General features: G+C 46.6%; 1 protein-coding gene across 30 annotated transcripts; it reads right to left on the bottom strand.

The window, feature by feature from the left end:
* Positions 1 to 2109: 2109 nt before the first annotated feature.
* LOC122381108 (nucleoporin p54-like) lies at positions 2110 to 13672 on the bottom strand. 30 transcript variants are annotated; one of them, XM_043364912.1, is made up of 11 exons: positions 13626 to 13672; positions 7478 to 7586; positions 6899 to 6967; positions 6188 to 6622; positions 5686 to 5856; positions 5244 to 5391; positions 4925 to 5067; positions 4375 to 4530; positions 3921 to 4033; positions 3512 to 3655; positions 2110 to 3220 (listed from the first exon to the last, which is right to left on the bottom strand). In XM_043364912.1, the coding sequence occupies exons 2-11, from the start codon at positions 7542 to 7544 to the stop codon at positions 2882 to 2884; spliced, it is 1785 nt and encodes a 594-aa protein (XP_043220847.1). In that variant the 5' UTR covers positions 7545 to 7586; positions 13626 to 13672; the 3' UTR covers positions 2110 to 2881. The 30 variants fall into 30 exon arrangements, with proteins under 30 accessions (XP_043220847.1, XP_043220862.1, XP_043220864.1 ...); XM_043364927.1 differs by having other exon boundaries at positions 6188 to 6517; positions 13626 to 13664; XM_043364929.1 differs by having other exon boundaries at positions 6188 to 6517; positions 13597 to 13638.
* Positions 13673 to 13749: the final 77 nt, after the last annotated feature.

The following is a 13749-nucleotide window of genomic DNA, read 5'->3' on the forward strand; positions in this document are numbered from 1 at the left end:
TTAGCATGCAGTACCTACCAGTCGCGCCTTGAAATGATGCAGAGACGCACCCCTCCCCGAAGTGCCATGTGATAAGTCATCCTCTGCCGTGTGCGTATCGTATCATCTGTGACCCATCCGACACAATCACGAAAATAATTTATGAAACAAATCATCAGATCAGTTATTCTTTAATGTTTTTTTTTCATGACCACTGACTTCATATTAGTAAAGTACCTAATCTTGATGACCATTACCAACTCCTGTAGCCATTCCCTAACCATTTTCTATAAAACGTGCTGGGGACTAATGGGCTAACGGGCGAAATAATGACATTATCCGCCCGGTTCAATGATCATTATTGCCCGACGGATTTTAATTTGATGGCAAGGTGGAGTTTAAACCGCCCCTCTAGATGAGCTTAATGGCCTACTACGGGGCCTGCATAAGTGGTAATAGGTTATCGTTTTAGCGGGCCTGGTAAGGCCGAACCCTATCAATAGCTTCAGCATTTTGACATCAGCCCTATTTGATGTTGCATACAGAGGCGGATCCAGCTCGGAGTCTTTTTTTTTTGGGGGGGGGGGAACCATAACAATTTATCGATTCTTTCCATGTATCGTCCATAGGCGTAATGTTAGAATTATGCCGTTTGGGGGGCAATGCCCATTTTGACCCCCCTGGATCCGCCACTGGTTGCATAGAAACAATGACTTAGATATTCTTGAATTATAAATTAGTCCTTAGTTCTCCAATAAATGTCGGTTTGGTCTGATGTAAGAATGGAGACAGAGTAGGGATAGGGATAACCAAACGACAGTCTAGTTTGTAACGTGTGTCAAAGACACAGCACAGTTTGGTGTTCCTATTGCTCTGTGCTCATTAATATAATTACATAAGTCAGCTGACAAATGATAATGTTACTCGCTAGTTGCTAGCAATAACGCTGGCCATGTCGGCTTTGCTAGTCAGAGCGTTAGCAAAATGCTAGGCATCCTCATAAACCTAACATATGACGTTCGGTGATTCGGTACCGGTTACACATTTTACCGCATGGCTCGAGACTACTGTTCGATGTAGCGGTAATGCGCTACGGTATCTGCTTATATCTCTGTTCATAGATGGCACCACTGTTAAACGCCTACTCGACTGCGGATGCTGCACCGCATAACACGTAATGGTCTGGCCGTCAAGGACGATGGCCGAAGGGTGCGAATGGGATCGGAACAGGCTAGTAGCTCAACACAGAGGCTCATAAATGAGCTATGTGATGATGTGCTGAGAGTGGGTAGGAATCGAAAGCTACCTTCTCCTTCAGCCCTAAAATAAAGTTAACATTGGATCAATGATAAAGATACCGTGATGTTGGTAGACGCGCGTGTTTTTGTTTTATTTCCTTTTTTCACATAAAGTTAGACCGACTCCGGAGCGTCCACGCCGCAGTTTAGGTGACCGACGACGCAATCTTTACTGAAGACTCGTGTCACGACAGGTGACCTGACGACTGAATCGTTCACGGCGCAGGTGCACGATTTAGTTGCGACTCGCGCTGTGTTCGGCCCGCCGGCCGTCGTCTATTTCTGCCGCTGAGCTGAAAATGCAGAGGAATTAAATTCGCCGCTCCTCTGTCTTTTCAAAGTAGGATGAGTGAGCGGATTTGTCTGTGCCTTCAATGGGACTAGTGACTACTCGTAGTTAGCCATTGCAAGGAAAGTGGGCGGTACGATGTTTCCTAAGCTTGTTCCGATAAGCTTACGCGTCGAAATAAACAACACGCGTGACTTCGCGTAAATCACTTTGCAATTATTGTATCCCTATTTTGCTTTACGTGCATGTGAAATCAAAAGAGCACTGAAATAATTGAAAATGGTCTTACTGAATACTGATCAATTCAATTTTTAAACCTGCATCACATGCATGCATATAACGTGTCTAAGGTCAATATAAGAGGCCCGAGTTCGCTAGAGGCCCGAGTTCGCTTTGTTTGTTCGCATTACAACATATGCGTCACAAATTTTAATCGAAAGTAGCTGGTCATCGATGTAAAATAATCAGGCGGATGTAGTTTTTGCAGTTCGATTTTCAGCAAAAGCTCAACCTGGTGCGCCATGACTGACCAGCGAGTACAGGTTAAATTTTGGCATTTTTATTACATCCGTCATATATCCCAAACATTGTATTTGCGCCAGTCATTAATAACGTTAGCACATTTGGCATGCCGCCTGAAGTCATACCGTCTCCCTCGTTGCCTAGCCATGCTTCCATAGACACTGCGGCAGTCTGGATAGGTCGACCATATCGCAAGACGTCTTACCAACAACCGTCGGCTGATTTGCTGACTCGCCAGACGTGTCATCTTACCACGAGTGACAAAGTAACAGTCACGGCAGTCATGCCGACGTTGTGGCCGAAATGGAGATGACAAGCGCCACCTGTGGGCTGTGCACGTTGGGGCACAACGTCGAAACGTTTGGCCGACGCTACAACACAGAAACCTGGAGAGATTGACGCGTCGGGTCCACAGTCTGGAAAATAGCTAGTGCCATCGCTGCAGTCTACCATACATTGATTTCCAAAACATTACGAGAAAAATTGACATGGCCATCACTGGTTCCATCACAGACGGCAGTTTCTTGGAATACGAGAGCGCGCGGAGCGAGAGTCCACACCGCGACTCACAGGGTCGCTCGCATCATGAGTCCAGTCCGGGCCCTGCCCGCTCCAAGCCCGTTGGCGCCTCACCGACGTCCTCCCATGACCACAGAACCGCCGTCGAAGCACTTCTAGCCAGATCACCTAAATTCAGTCACCACACCGCAGGATCACACCACCAGTCGAGTCACGGACCGAACAGCCCTCCAGCAGCGCGTCTGACCGCGGCGCGGCGCTCCCCGTGTCCCGGTCAGCGTCTGGGCGCGTGCTCGAGGCCGTGTCGGATCGTGTCCAGGTCCGCCAGGTCGGCCTGCACCACGGCCATCAGCTGCTGGAGGCCGTGCTGCTGAGAGCGCAGCAGCTGGCGCACCTCGTCGCGGCCGGCCGGCTCCAGCGAGTAGCGCTCACCGCGCTGCACCGCCTGCTGGCTCTGCAGACGTGTCTGGGACAGCAGCTCGTTCAGACGGCCCTTGAACTGGGTGGGCGTGGCCAGCTCGTCCTGGAGCGCCTCCAGCTGCACGCGCAGCCGCTCCTCGTGCGGCTGGATGCTCCAGCCCTGCTTACGCACCATCTCCTGGCGCACCAGAACCTGAACAAGGGGGAGGGGGGGGGGGGGCACCGGACTCAGTAAGGGAGTAACAGTACACTGTATTGAGTGAATAACACGGCAAAACCTAAATGGGTCAAGGGCTAATGAACAATATAAACCAAAGTGGCTGATCTTCGAAAGTGACATGAGAATCCTGTCAATGGTAAAAGAAAGCACATTAAATGAAACTGTCATCTGACACATGACCATAGCAGATATTACGTTGCCCTTGTTTTTAATGAGCTCGTAAGTCGTTGGTGACCGGCGGGCTGCACAGTGTGGCGTCCCTACCTGCAGCACGCGGTGCGAGAGCTCCAGGTTGGCTCGTTTCAGCTGGCTGAGCCGCGCCGCGGTGGCCGCCTGCGTCTTCTGCAGGTCGGCGATGTCGGAGGCGATCAGATCCAGACGACGCTGCTGGTTCACGTTCTCCTGCTCCTGTGGGCCAGCATACATCGTCACCGGTGTGAGAAAATGACAGTTTTACAAAGTACAGACACGTCCAGGTAGATATGATCAATATTGTATAGTTGTTTAATGGGGCTTTGGGGCGCACGCTACGGTTATGCTTCGCCCAAAACACCACCATAGGGGTCCCGATCAGAGCCTCCTGAGGATTACGGTAGCACAATATTCTCATAGCTCGACTGCGCATCAGCAGTCGCACTCCCAGTGCGGACAATCCCTTCCTTTCGGCACTGACCTGACACTGCGTTCTCCGGTGCAGCTCGTTAAAGCCGATCATCGGCACGGGAATCATGGCCTTCGGGTCCGGGTTGTCCTTCTTGGCCTGCTCCCAGATCAGCTTATCGATTCCTGGACAAGGGCGGTGAAGGGTCAGGGCACAACCACCAGAAGGCAACGATTGTCGGAGATTCAATACGACTAACTACAAAATATGACGATTTGATAAAAGTCCATAAGAGATGGCTATGAAAACCAAGCTAAGAAATACTGTAAAGGTGATTCATTCCATTGTAAATCCCACCTGCAAAGCACTGCAACAAGCTCGCAGTTCAGCCCTCATGCCACAGTTGTATCTACTAGCGGGCCGGTGACTGGCCGCCGCACCCCCAATGTCGGTCCACGGGTCGGTGACTGGCCGCCGCACCCCCAATGTCAGTCCGCGGGTCGGTAGGACGGCCCGCAGCACCCACCTGCCGGAGGGTTATCCAGGTAGAGCTGCAGCTGCTCGGCAGACGGCGCCACCAGCGCGTGCAGCTGGTCCAGTGCCACAGCCGCCAGCTGAGAGCGCTGCGCGGGCGCAGATAGGTGGGAGCACAGGTCCGAGGCGGGCACACGACGCACCGAGCCTGGGAACCGAACGCCGGGGCCGGTCAGTCAGGAGACAGACGGGAGACGGAAGAGCAGCAGCTGGTGGTGTTTTCCGAAGTCTTTGGTAAAATAGAAACAATATCTCGACCGGGATAGTGATCCACATCGATCCCGAAGGTACTTTGTATGTTGAATCTAACTGCCTAGACCTGCACGTTAGTCCAGAAAGAGATGCTAATTAAATACTCAGCACATGTCGGGGTCAAAGAGGCCACATGGAAGTTGGTCACGCTGGTAGATTAGTCAAAAACGTCTCAATCTACAGTCAGGACTTCCCAACCATTCACAGATACCCCTGCCAATGTCTTTAGTTCCTTCCCAAAAGCCACAGCACACCAAATCAGTCGCAAGGAGTCGGACAGTGCTGCGTACCGTTGGGACTGCGCTCCTGCACGTAGATCTGGATCTCAGTCTTCTCCGGAGTGACGGCCCGCACACTCTCGACACAGACCGAGAGTGACGGCCGGTTCTCCAGCAGCTTCGAGACGGTGCTGACAATCTGCTGCTGACTGCTCCTGTCAACGGGAGGTCGGCCAGGTGAGCGAGACTGGGGAAGGACACTGGCTAGAGTTAAATGAAAAATTGTACTGCTACCCCCCTCCATCAGCTTATTAGTCCCCCTGTCCCTCCCATTCTGTTAGTTGATTAGTGATCTTTTCTTACTATATCTCTATTCTCTCCCCACACTTACCTGACTTCGGATTCTTTCTTGTTGAGTCGCAGTGTCACGAGGCCGTCGTCGTTTTTGGCCGTGGGCAGCCGGGCGTAGCCGACCGCCTTCATCACGCAGAACGGATTTTCCGCGCCCAGCTCCACCGGGGGGCCCATCGTGTAAAAACCTGGCCGGCATTCACAGCACAGTCAGTCACAAACGGTTAAAATAGGCGATCGGATTGATGTTGAATTTTGATTAACAATCATTCCCCGTACAGAGTCCTGGTTTTTAGGAAGCATGGGCTAGTTTGGTGCTAATACAGATTACAGACTAATTACGATCGCGGAACTACATCTGTCCATATCTCTCTAACTATCAACGTCGTGTCCTGGTGCACGATCTATCGTCATTGCTGGCAGCTGTATCGTACGGTGACTACGTTTGTACGTCTGAAGACGTCTGTTCCCGGAACGCTCACCCTTTCCGACGCCCCACTTGGCCTGCAGCTGGTTCCACTTGGCCAGGATGGCGTCCCGCTCGTCACGATAGATGGTGACGTTGAGCATGGCGCTGTACAGGGCCGGCGTCTGACTCTGGTCGGCTGGCTGCGCCTGCTGTGGCTGCTGAGGCTGGCCGAGCGCGCCGAACGCTGGGGGGGGGGGGGGGGGGAGCAGCGAGTCAGTGACGGACGAGACACAGGAGTTGTAGCAGCGGCGGATCGTGTGTGTCAGAGATGGTTCAGCCCAGACTCGGACGAAAGGAGATAAGACAAACCGACCGAGTTAGATTACGGTTACTGTTGTGTGGTATTGTGAAGAGAAAAGCTAATGCAATGAAATAGAAACACTATTTACAATAAATAGATCTTAGCCCTCAATTTTCCAAGCATTCCTTAACTATCTCCTCGATTTCGCACATAGCTAAGACAGATGTATGTATGCAAGTAGCGGTCCCTGATTATTCTGGTCACATTTCCTCACCTGGCGCGGCGGGTTTGCCGAAGCTGAACCCGCCGGCCGCCGGCGCGGCGGCTCCGAATGTCGGCGCGCCAAAACTGAAGCCCGTCGAGGCGGTCGAGGCCGGCGCGCCGAAACTAAAGCCTGTGGCCGCTGAAGACGCTGGAGCGCCGAAACTGAACCCGGTGGAGGCCGAAGACGCCGGCGCTCCGAAACTGAAGCCAGTAGCGGCCGTGGAGGCGGCCGGCGCGCCAAAGCTGAACCCCGTGGCGGCGGTGGTGGCCGCCGGCGCGCCAAAACTGAATCCGGTGGCGGCGGACGCGGCGGGCGCGCCGAAACTGAGCCCTGTGGACGCTGTGGAGGCGGGGGTCCCGAAGCTGAACCCTGTTGATGGCGCTGACGCCGGTGCGCCAAAGCCAGAGAAGCCGGTACTGCTCGCCGGCTGACCGAATGTCACCTCTGTAGGACAAATTTGACAGTTATGTTTACAAAAGAAAAGAAGTCACCCTCAGATCCTCTATGAGTTTTATATGCAAGACTATTTATGAGTTTAAAGTCCTTTTACTTTGTACGCATGACAGGCTACCAGCTTTTCTTGCTCAGCATCAGTGCTTGCAGAAGAACTGTAAATCATTACACACATACCAGTGCTACAAATTGGACAGGGATGAGGGACTGAAATTTAATATGAACAGGGTAAAACTATTTTAGGCTATCATAAATGTACCAGCTTACGTTTTGCTGCTGTTGATGCCCCAAAGCCACTGAATGAAGGCGTTGTAGTTGCTGATCCAAACAAAGAACCTGGAAAAACAGACCAAAGGCAACAAAAATAAGTACAATGATTACCAAAGGTGTAAAAAATTACAGATGATTAGCACTTGCAAAATAATTCAACAGCTGGAAAAGGATGTAATAGGTACTTAGCTAACATTTCATAACATGGGCTAAGTAATGGTAAAACAGAAAAAGTCACAATAGCTAGGAAACTGCAAGTTGAATCCTCTCTAAAGCCTTTACTCCACTGCACAGTGCACAAGCTGTATTTGTGCATTCATCTGCTGAACAGTCATTTGACTAAACCATTGCATTAACTGTTAAAGAGATGATTCTATTCTATTCCAACACCTAAGTATTTATAGTTCCAGAGTAGCACACTGATGAGCTGCCATCAAATGTTGTTCTAAAAGCTCTTGGACTCAGAATGATGCTCCTGTTAACTATTAAATCAGTCACTTGAAAGGCACCTCCCTGCCCACAAACTAGCTACCTACAAATCAATATCTCAGGAAATGATTAGCAGGCAAGTGATACCTGAAGGTGTTGCAGTTGATGTGGATGATGCTGCTCCAAAGCCACTAAACCCAGTAAATGTTGACATCTTGAATACACAAGTTTCTCTTACTTTTGACTAAAATCTGATCTGCAAAACACACCACATGTTAGGGATGGTCAGATTGTATGCTCAGTACAATACAACCTGAAAAGTCATAGGAGATATGATATCTTGGGAAACTGGATAAATGTAAGGAAAGATAAAGAAGAGAACTGAGGAACCAATCAACGAAATGACTTTCAGCCTTCTGCTTGAAAAGGCTTCCCAGTAATTACAAATCAATTGAATTTACCTAAGATAAGACTTATGAGAAAGGAACATGTATGTTAACCTTATTATATTAATGACACGTTTAGTGGTAGAGCACATCAGCTAGTGCTAAACAGATGTACATTTATTTGCACAGCCTGATATTCATGCTGCCTTTTGGGAAACTGTAATGCTGATATACCCATTTAACATTTTCAAAAAATCATGGCAGCTATAGGGAGTACTTTGCAAGAGCATAAGGGTATTGTAAGGTAGGGTGGCAGCTGACAATGATCAGCATACCTACTATCATTTTCTCTTGCTTCTCATCATAATTATATTATTGGAAAAAGTATTTGGGTCATGCTAGCTACTGCTACCATACAGAGGTGGAGAAATGCTGCTGCTGCTGCTGCATGCTGAACCAAACTGCATAGCCATAAATAATGAAAATAATCAGCTGTAACTGACCACATGGGTATCAGTGAAAGCTTAACCCGCGCCCCGTAGGGGGGGGGGGCCGAAACGCCCCCCCCCCCTGTCCTTTTCGGTCGATATCTCCTAAACGGCTGGAGATATCGCCACCAAACTTTCAGGACCCCTCCGGACATCAATTTTACACATTGTGACCACAAATTTTACCAGAGGCTATGATAGGTTGGCCACAAATGGCGTCAGAGTGACGTCATGTTCTGTCATTTTCGACCGAAAAAAAGACCTTCGCGAGAAGACCTGTCAGGACTACAGCTTTGAAGATACAGAAAAATGATCAGGACATAAAAGGTGTAGAATTGACAGGGCTACAAAACTGCTATCTCGAATTTTTGAAATTTTTGAGTTTTGACCCCCCAAAATCAAAAAAGCATTTTTTGGATATATTCGCCCAAAAATCCAAAAAGTTTTTTGAGTTTCGAAAAAACCGGAATATATGTGATAGTGCCTACCGTCTTCTATCTACATACCAAATTTCAGATCGATACCTCGTTTTTTGGCCAAGTTATAACGAAAAAACTGTTCAAAAATGATGACGTCAAATTTTCAAACTCAATTTTTGGCAATTCTAGAACTCGTAGAGCAAAACGAAGACCACCATTAGACTCCCCGTGACGAGCTGCATCGAATCGATACCCATTTTATGCAAAAATATCAACTTTGAAATTTGACCTAATTTGACCTGACCTTGACCTGACCTTCACCAAAACGTGACCTAGGCTGGCCCCAAAGGCTGCCTAACCCACATAATCGCATTTGTCATGTAAAATGGACCATAAAACATGTATCACACGACACATTCATATTGTGACCCCCGGTGACCTGACCTCGCTGTGACCTGACCTGGTATCAGTGACCTCAGATAGGAAAGTATGTGTTTGACGAACAATGTACCATCGATGGTTTTCAATAAATTACCAATTTACTAGCTTTCACAGCACATTTCTTGAATTGCCTGTGAACGGTGAAAATCTGACCTTTGACCTGACCTGTGACGTCATCGGTTTGACCTAGGTCAATGAAATTTGGTCACAAGGTAGTTCCCGGGTGGGGCTATCGAACGCCGTTTGAATTTTGAAAATCGGCCGGTAACTTTCCGAGATCTTAGGGGGGGGGGGGGCCGAAACGGCCCGCCCCCTATGGGTGGTAGGGTCCGCCGGTAGCCCTACGGGGCGCGGGTTAAGGCTGGAGCACAGCTTTCACAACACAAGCACACTTCACATCATCTTGGTCATGCCATTCAAACTCATAACATATTTTTTGCTTCCAGCTCAAAGCATGTCAGGCTGTAAGAAAGCACAAAAAAAACATTGTACCTACTCCAATGGGAGCAGCAAGAGTCAATTTCAATTTGCAAGTGCTAAGCTGTTCAGCTCAGCCCGAACAGATACAGACCAGTTTGAACGAGGAATAAAATATATGCTTTTGAATGACTCGATATATTTCCTAGAAACAAATGAAAGTAAGTGCACCCAGCACGACCATTGGCCCCCACTTCAATTAAACTGCCTTTAAAGGAAAAGGGCCACCTTCGTGAAATATGAAGATATCGTTGTTTTTCATTTTGACATTATTATTTTTCATTTTCTTTTTAAAACTGGTGCCAGAAGTGCACAATTCGCGAAAAAGTATTTAAAACTATTTAACATATTGGTACTATGTTGATACTCTCTACGGCACCTACTGTATGATGGCATAGCGATGACGTCACACTCAAGCCAATCAGCGTTCAGAAGACAGACTCGTCGGATTGTGTCAGATAAGCTGATTGGTTAAAGCTGAGCTGGTTGGAGCTGATTGGTAAAAAACCAAAGCCTCGCCGCGGGTGGCTGTATTGTCGGATAAGAACGCATTCCTGGGATAAGGACGCATTCCTGGCGTATTTTCTTTTAAAATTGCCGATAACTACGAATGGAGGCCGAAATCGGCCGTAAGGAGGTAGACAGTTAGGTTTTCGGACACGGGCTACAAGATGGCTATCTCAGTTTCAATCCCCATGTTAAAGGTGGCCCTTTTCCTTTAAAGGAAATAGTTCACTTTTAACATGGGGTTTGGAACTGGAATAGCAGTTTTGTTGCTTGCGCTGAGACTAGCACAAATCAGAAGCTTTTACGGCCCAACGATCACCCTAGACGAAGATATTCCATTTTTCGTTCCGAAAACAGTGCCTTGCAGAGGAATGCGTGCCTTGCTGAGGAATGCAGTCACGTCATCGTCAGCCAATCAGAATGCTGCTTACAGCCGATGGGTTTGTCCTACGCAATATGATTGGTCAACGCGTAATAAGCTTCCGCGTCAAACATTATTTTATATAGAATAGTTATTCTTATACTAAAATAATAGAAAATAATCCTTTTTACAAAAACGTTTTGTTTTATTTTCTGATCATTTTGAGCATAAAAAAACACAAATCCATAGCAAAATACTAATTTCATGAGAAGACAAGCAAAGTCTGCACGAGCACGGAGTACATTAAAAAATTTAAATCATACTCATACACGATTCAATCCAGTTAAACAAAAACCCAAAAACAAAATGAAGATGCCGAAGATGCATATCACCACATGTGTCTTGTGTGTGCAGCATATTTACGTCTGGACAACGAGTTGCGGGGAAAAGTGCTGATTTTGTTGCAGTTTTAGGAGCCGGTGATTAGGCTGGATTTTTGGGTTACTTTTTCGTTCCGATTCATGTATTTCATAGTGTTTGGCTTTTGAATATTTTAGTTCTTTCAGATAAATATTACTTGCCTTACAACTTTTGTAAAAACGTTTCATTTTTTATAAGCCGACCTTCAGAGTCCTAAAAGTACATCAGCACTACAATCATTGTAAACAAACAAATGGAGCATGGCTCTGTTCCAAGGCGCTTTTTAAGTTTATCTGGTGGTTTCCGTACTCTTGTACGTCGTTTTGTTGGACGTTTTGAATCCCTTAAAATTGACTTATATCATATTTAAGAAGCATGTGACTGAAAACAATCCGAAGTATCCAGGAGGCTGACAGAGTGAGAGGTCCTGACTCCTGAGCAGAGCAATATCAATATCAAGTTGAACTTGAAGCTATGAAATTTTGGTTGATAACCGCAAGTTGATCGGGCTCATATATCAGCAAGAAAAAGTAAAATTAAAAGAGCTTATTGGCCGAAAACAAGCTATAATATTACAGATCTTTGAGCAATACTGAAGAGCGCGCTGAGCAGGATCATGCCAGAAAATGTTGACTGATGAGCGTATATCAATAGATGTAGGTATTGGTATGGTATTGAATGATAACTTACAACAGCAAGATAAATTAGTGCTAACTATCAAGTTAAAAATCTAGAATGAATGGACTTTGGCAGCTTTACTATGCTTAGATGCTATGCAGATTGTAATGTGCATCACCAGCATCAGGTACTCAGTGTCTGGCAAATGAAACATGCGTTCATTCCATTGCTACTGGAGGAGGAAGCTTGGATCACTAAATCCACTTTATGTTGATTTTGATGTTAATCATTACTGTATTTCTTGAAAAAAGGATTGTTATAAAATTGTCAATGTGACAATCCATGCAACAATGTGATCATATAATGTGTTCATAGTCATTCGTGATAGTGATTGTTGGTCCAATATACAATGGCAAAGCTCTCAGTCTCAGCGTTTCTTCCTGTGGATGGCCAGCAGTGACTCAGAGCTTAGAAGTATTAGTTTTCTTCACAAGGCTGGGATAAAAAGTACTGAGGGTAATCTTCCACCAAGGAACTCTACTTTGACATGTTATGAGATGTAGGCCCAAGTAGGTAGGTGCTTAGTTCCTATAGTCAAGCGGTTGTGTAGGTTTAGTCGGGTTAGCTTAGATTAGGTTATGTTAGTTTTTTAATTTGCCAAGCGTCCATAAAAATGTGACCTGAGCAATGAGCATACCTGAATAACCTGACAGCTGACCTAACCTCAATCATCACACATATTTGCAGCCTACCCAAGACCTGCATAGCAGTAGCACCCAGTTATAGGTAGGTACTCACCCTAACTCAATCTTACCTGCTAACCTTCTACTTGCCAATAGCTAGCTCACCTCGCCAAGCTGCATCCAGGGAAACAGTCAACTGAGGAACTGGCTCATTGGGTGGCTGGTGTGAGTCTGTGCATTTAAAGTGTTTTTTTTTTCTCTGAAGCTACTCTGCACTGCTGTATGTCATGTTAGATGCTCAGAAAATGTGGGAAATGATTACTAAGCTACTTAAGTGCTTTGTTAATGCGCGAGACATGAACAAGTACAGATCCTGCTGCCTGCACTTGCAGGGTACAGCTATGAGTTAGGTGCTAGGTGAGTATGCTATGTGAATGTGCTGTTCCCTGTTTGACCATAGTAAGTATACAAACAAGTACAGGGTCACAGTTATATTCAATCTCCACATAAACATACAACAAAAAGTGCCATATAGCCTCACTCCGAACACACCACAAAGAACTTAAGCCTTGCAGGCACAAAAATGCTTTGATTTACAGGACAGGTATACAATATATTCTCTGTCCTTGGGGATCTTGCTGCCAAGTTGAGGTACGATGACTGAACTTCAGGATTGATCAACTTTTCTTCTTAGCCACTGCTTATATAGGTATGAGATAGACCAAATGCTTGTTTGTACTGCCTTGAAAATTTAATGATCCACCTTCAATTCTGACATGAAGCCTGAAGGCACAAATAAAATTGTTCCCTCTCCTTTTGGAAAACACAAAGCAAAATATTTAATAACTTCTAGTGGATGGACAAGAGCAATTCGCATAGCTTCCCTCAAGTTAACTTCTGGCACTGATGAATTACACTGACTGTGACGCTTATTCGCTTCATATTTTGTAACAAACGCGCCAAAACTGCAATATAACAGCACTATATGCTTCTGGACAAAATGCAAAAGTAGTAAAAATTTAGCCCTGGTGGCATTCTATCTTGGTGGAAACGTAATTACAAAATATTTTGTAGTAACTATTAAATTCCGGCCGAAAACAGTGCACGGTTTAAGAAAGAATCATCCCAATGACGGTCCATTCTTGCGGTCCTGAAATCGCCACTATTTCCGGCCTCTCCAACGCAACTCGTTGTCCAGACGTAAATATGCGTGTGTGCAACGGTGTGCAATTCAAGGTTCGTGAAATTTTCACGTGACGTTTAGAAGGCCCACAGATGGGGGAGAAGTTCCAAATGTCACGTGACTAATATGCCCTCCGGCGCCCTGTTTTCACCGGCGTCCTGCAATGGACGACGGTGAAAACAGGGCGCCTGGGGCGATTTGATCAAGGTTCGTGAAATTTTCACGTGACGTTTAGGATCTAGAAGGCCCACAGATGGGGGAGAAGTTCCAAATGTCACGTGACTAATATGCCCTCCGGCGCCCTGTTTTCACCGGCGTCCTGTGCAATGTGTGTGCTTCATCCGTTTCATCGTTTCATCCATCAGCATCTAAAGTATTCAAAACTTATTGATGACGTCATTGATGGTCGGTCTAGACTAGACTTGATGAAATTCAA

Source organism: Amphibalanus amphitrite, unplaced genomic scaffold (genome assembly GCF_019059575.1).
Source record: "Amphibalanus amphitrite isolate SeventyFive unplaced genomic scaffold, NRLGWU_Aamphi_draft 000114F_arrow, whole genome shotgun sequence".
Classification (NCBI taxonomy): domain Eukaryota; kingdom Metazoa; phylum Arthropoda; class Thecostraca; order Balanomorpha; family Balanidae; genus Amphibalanus; species Amphibalanus amphitrite.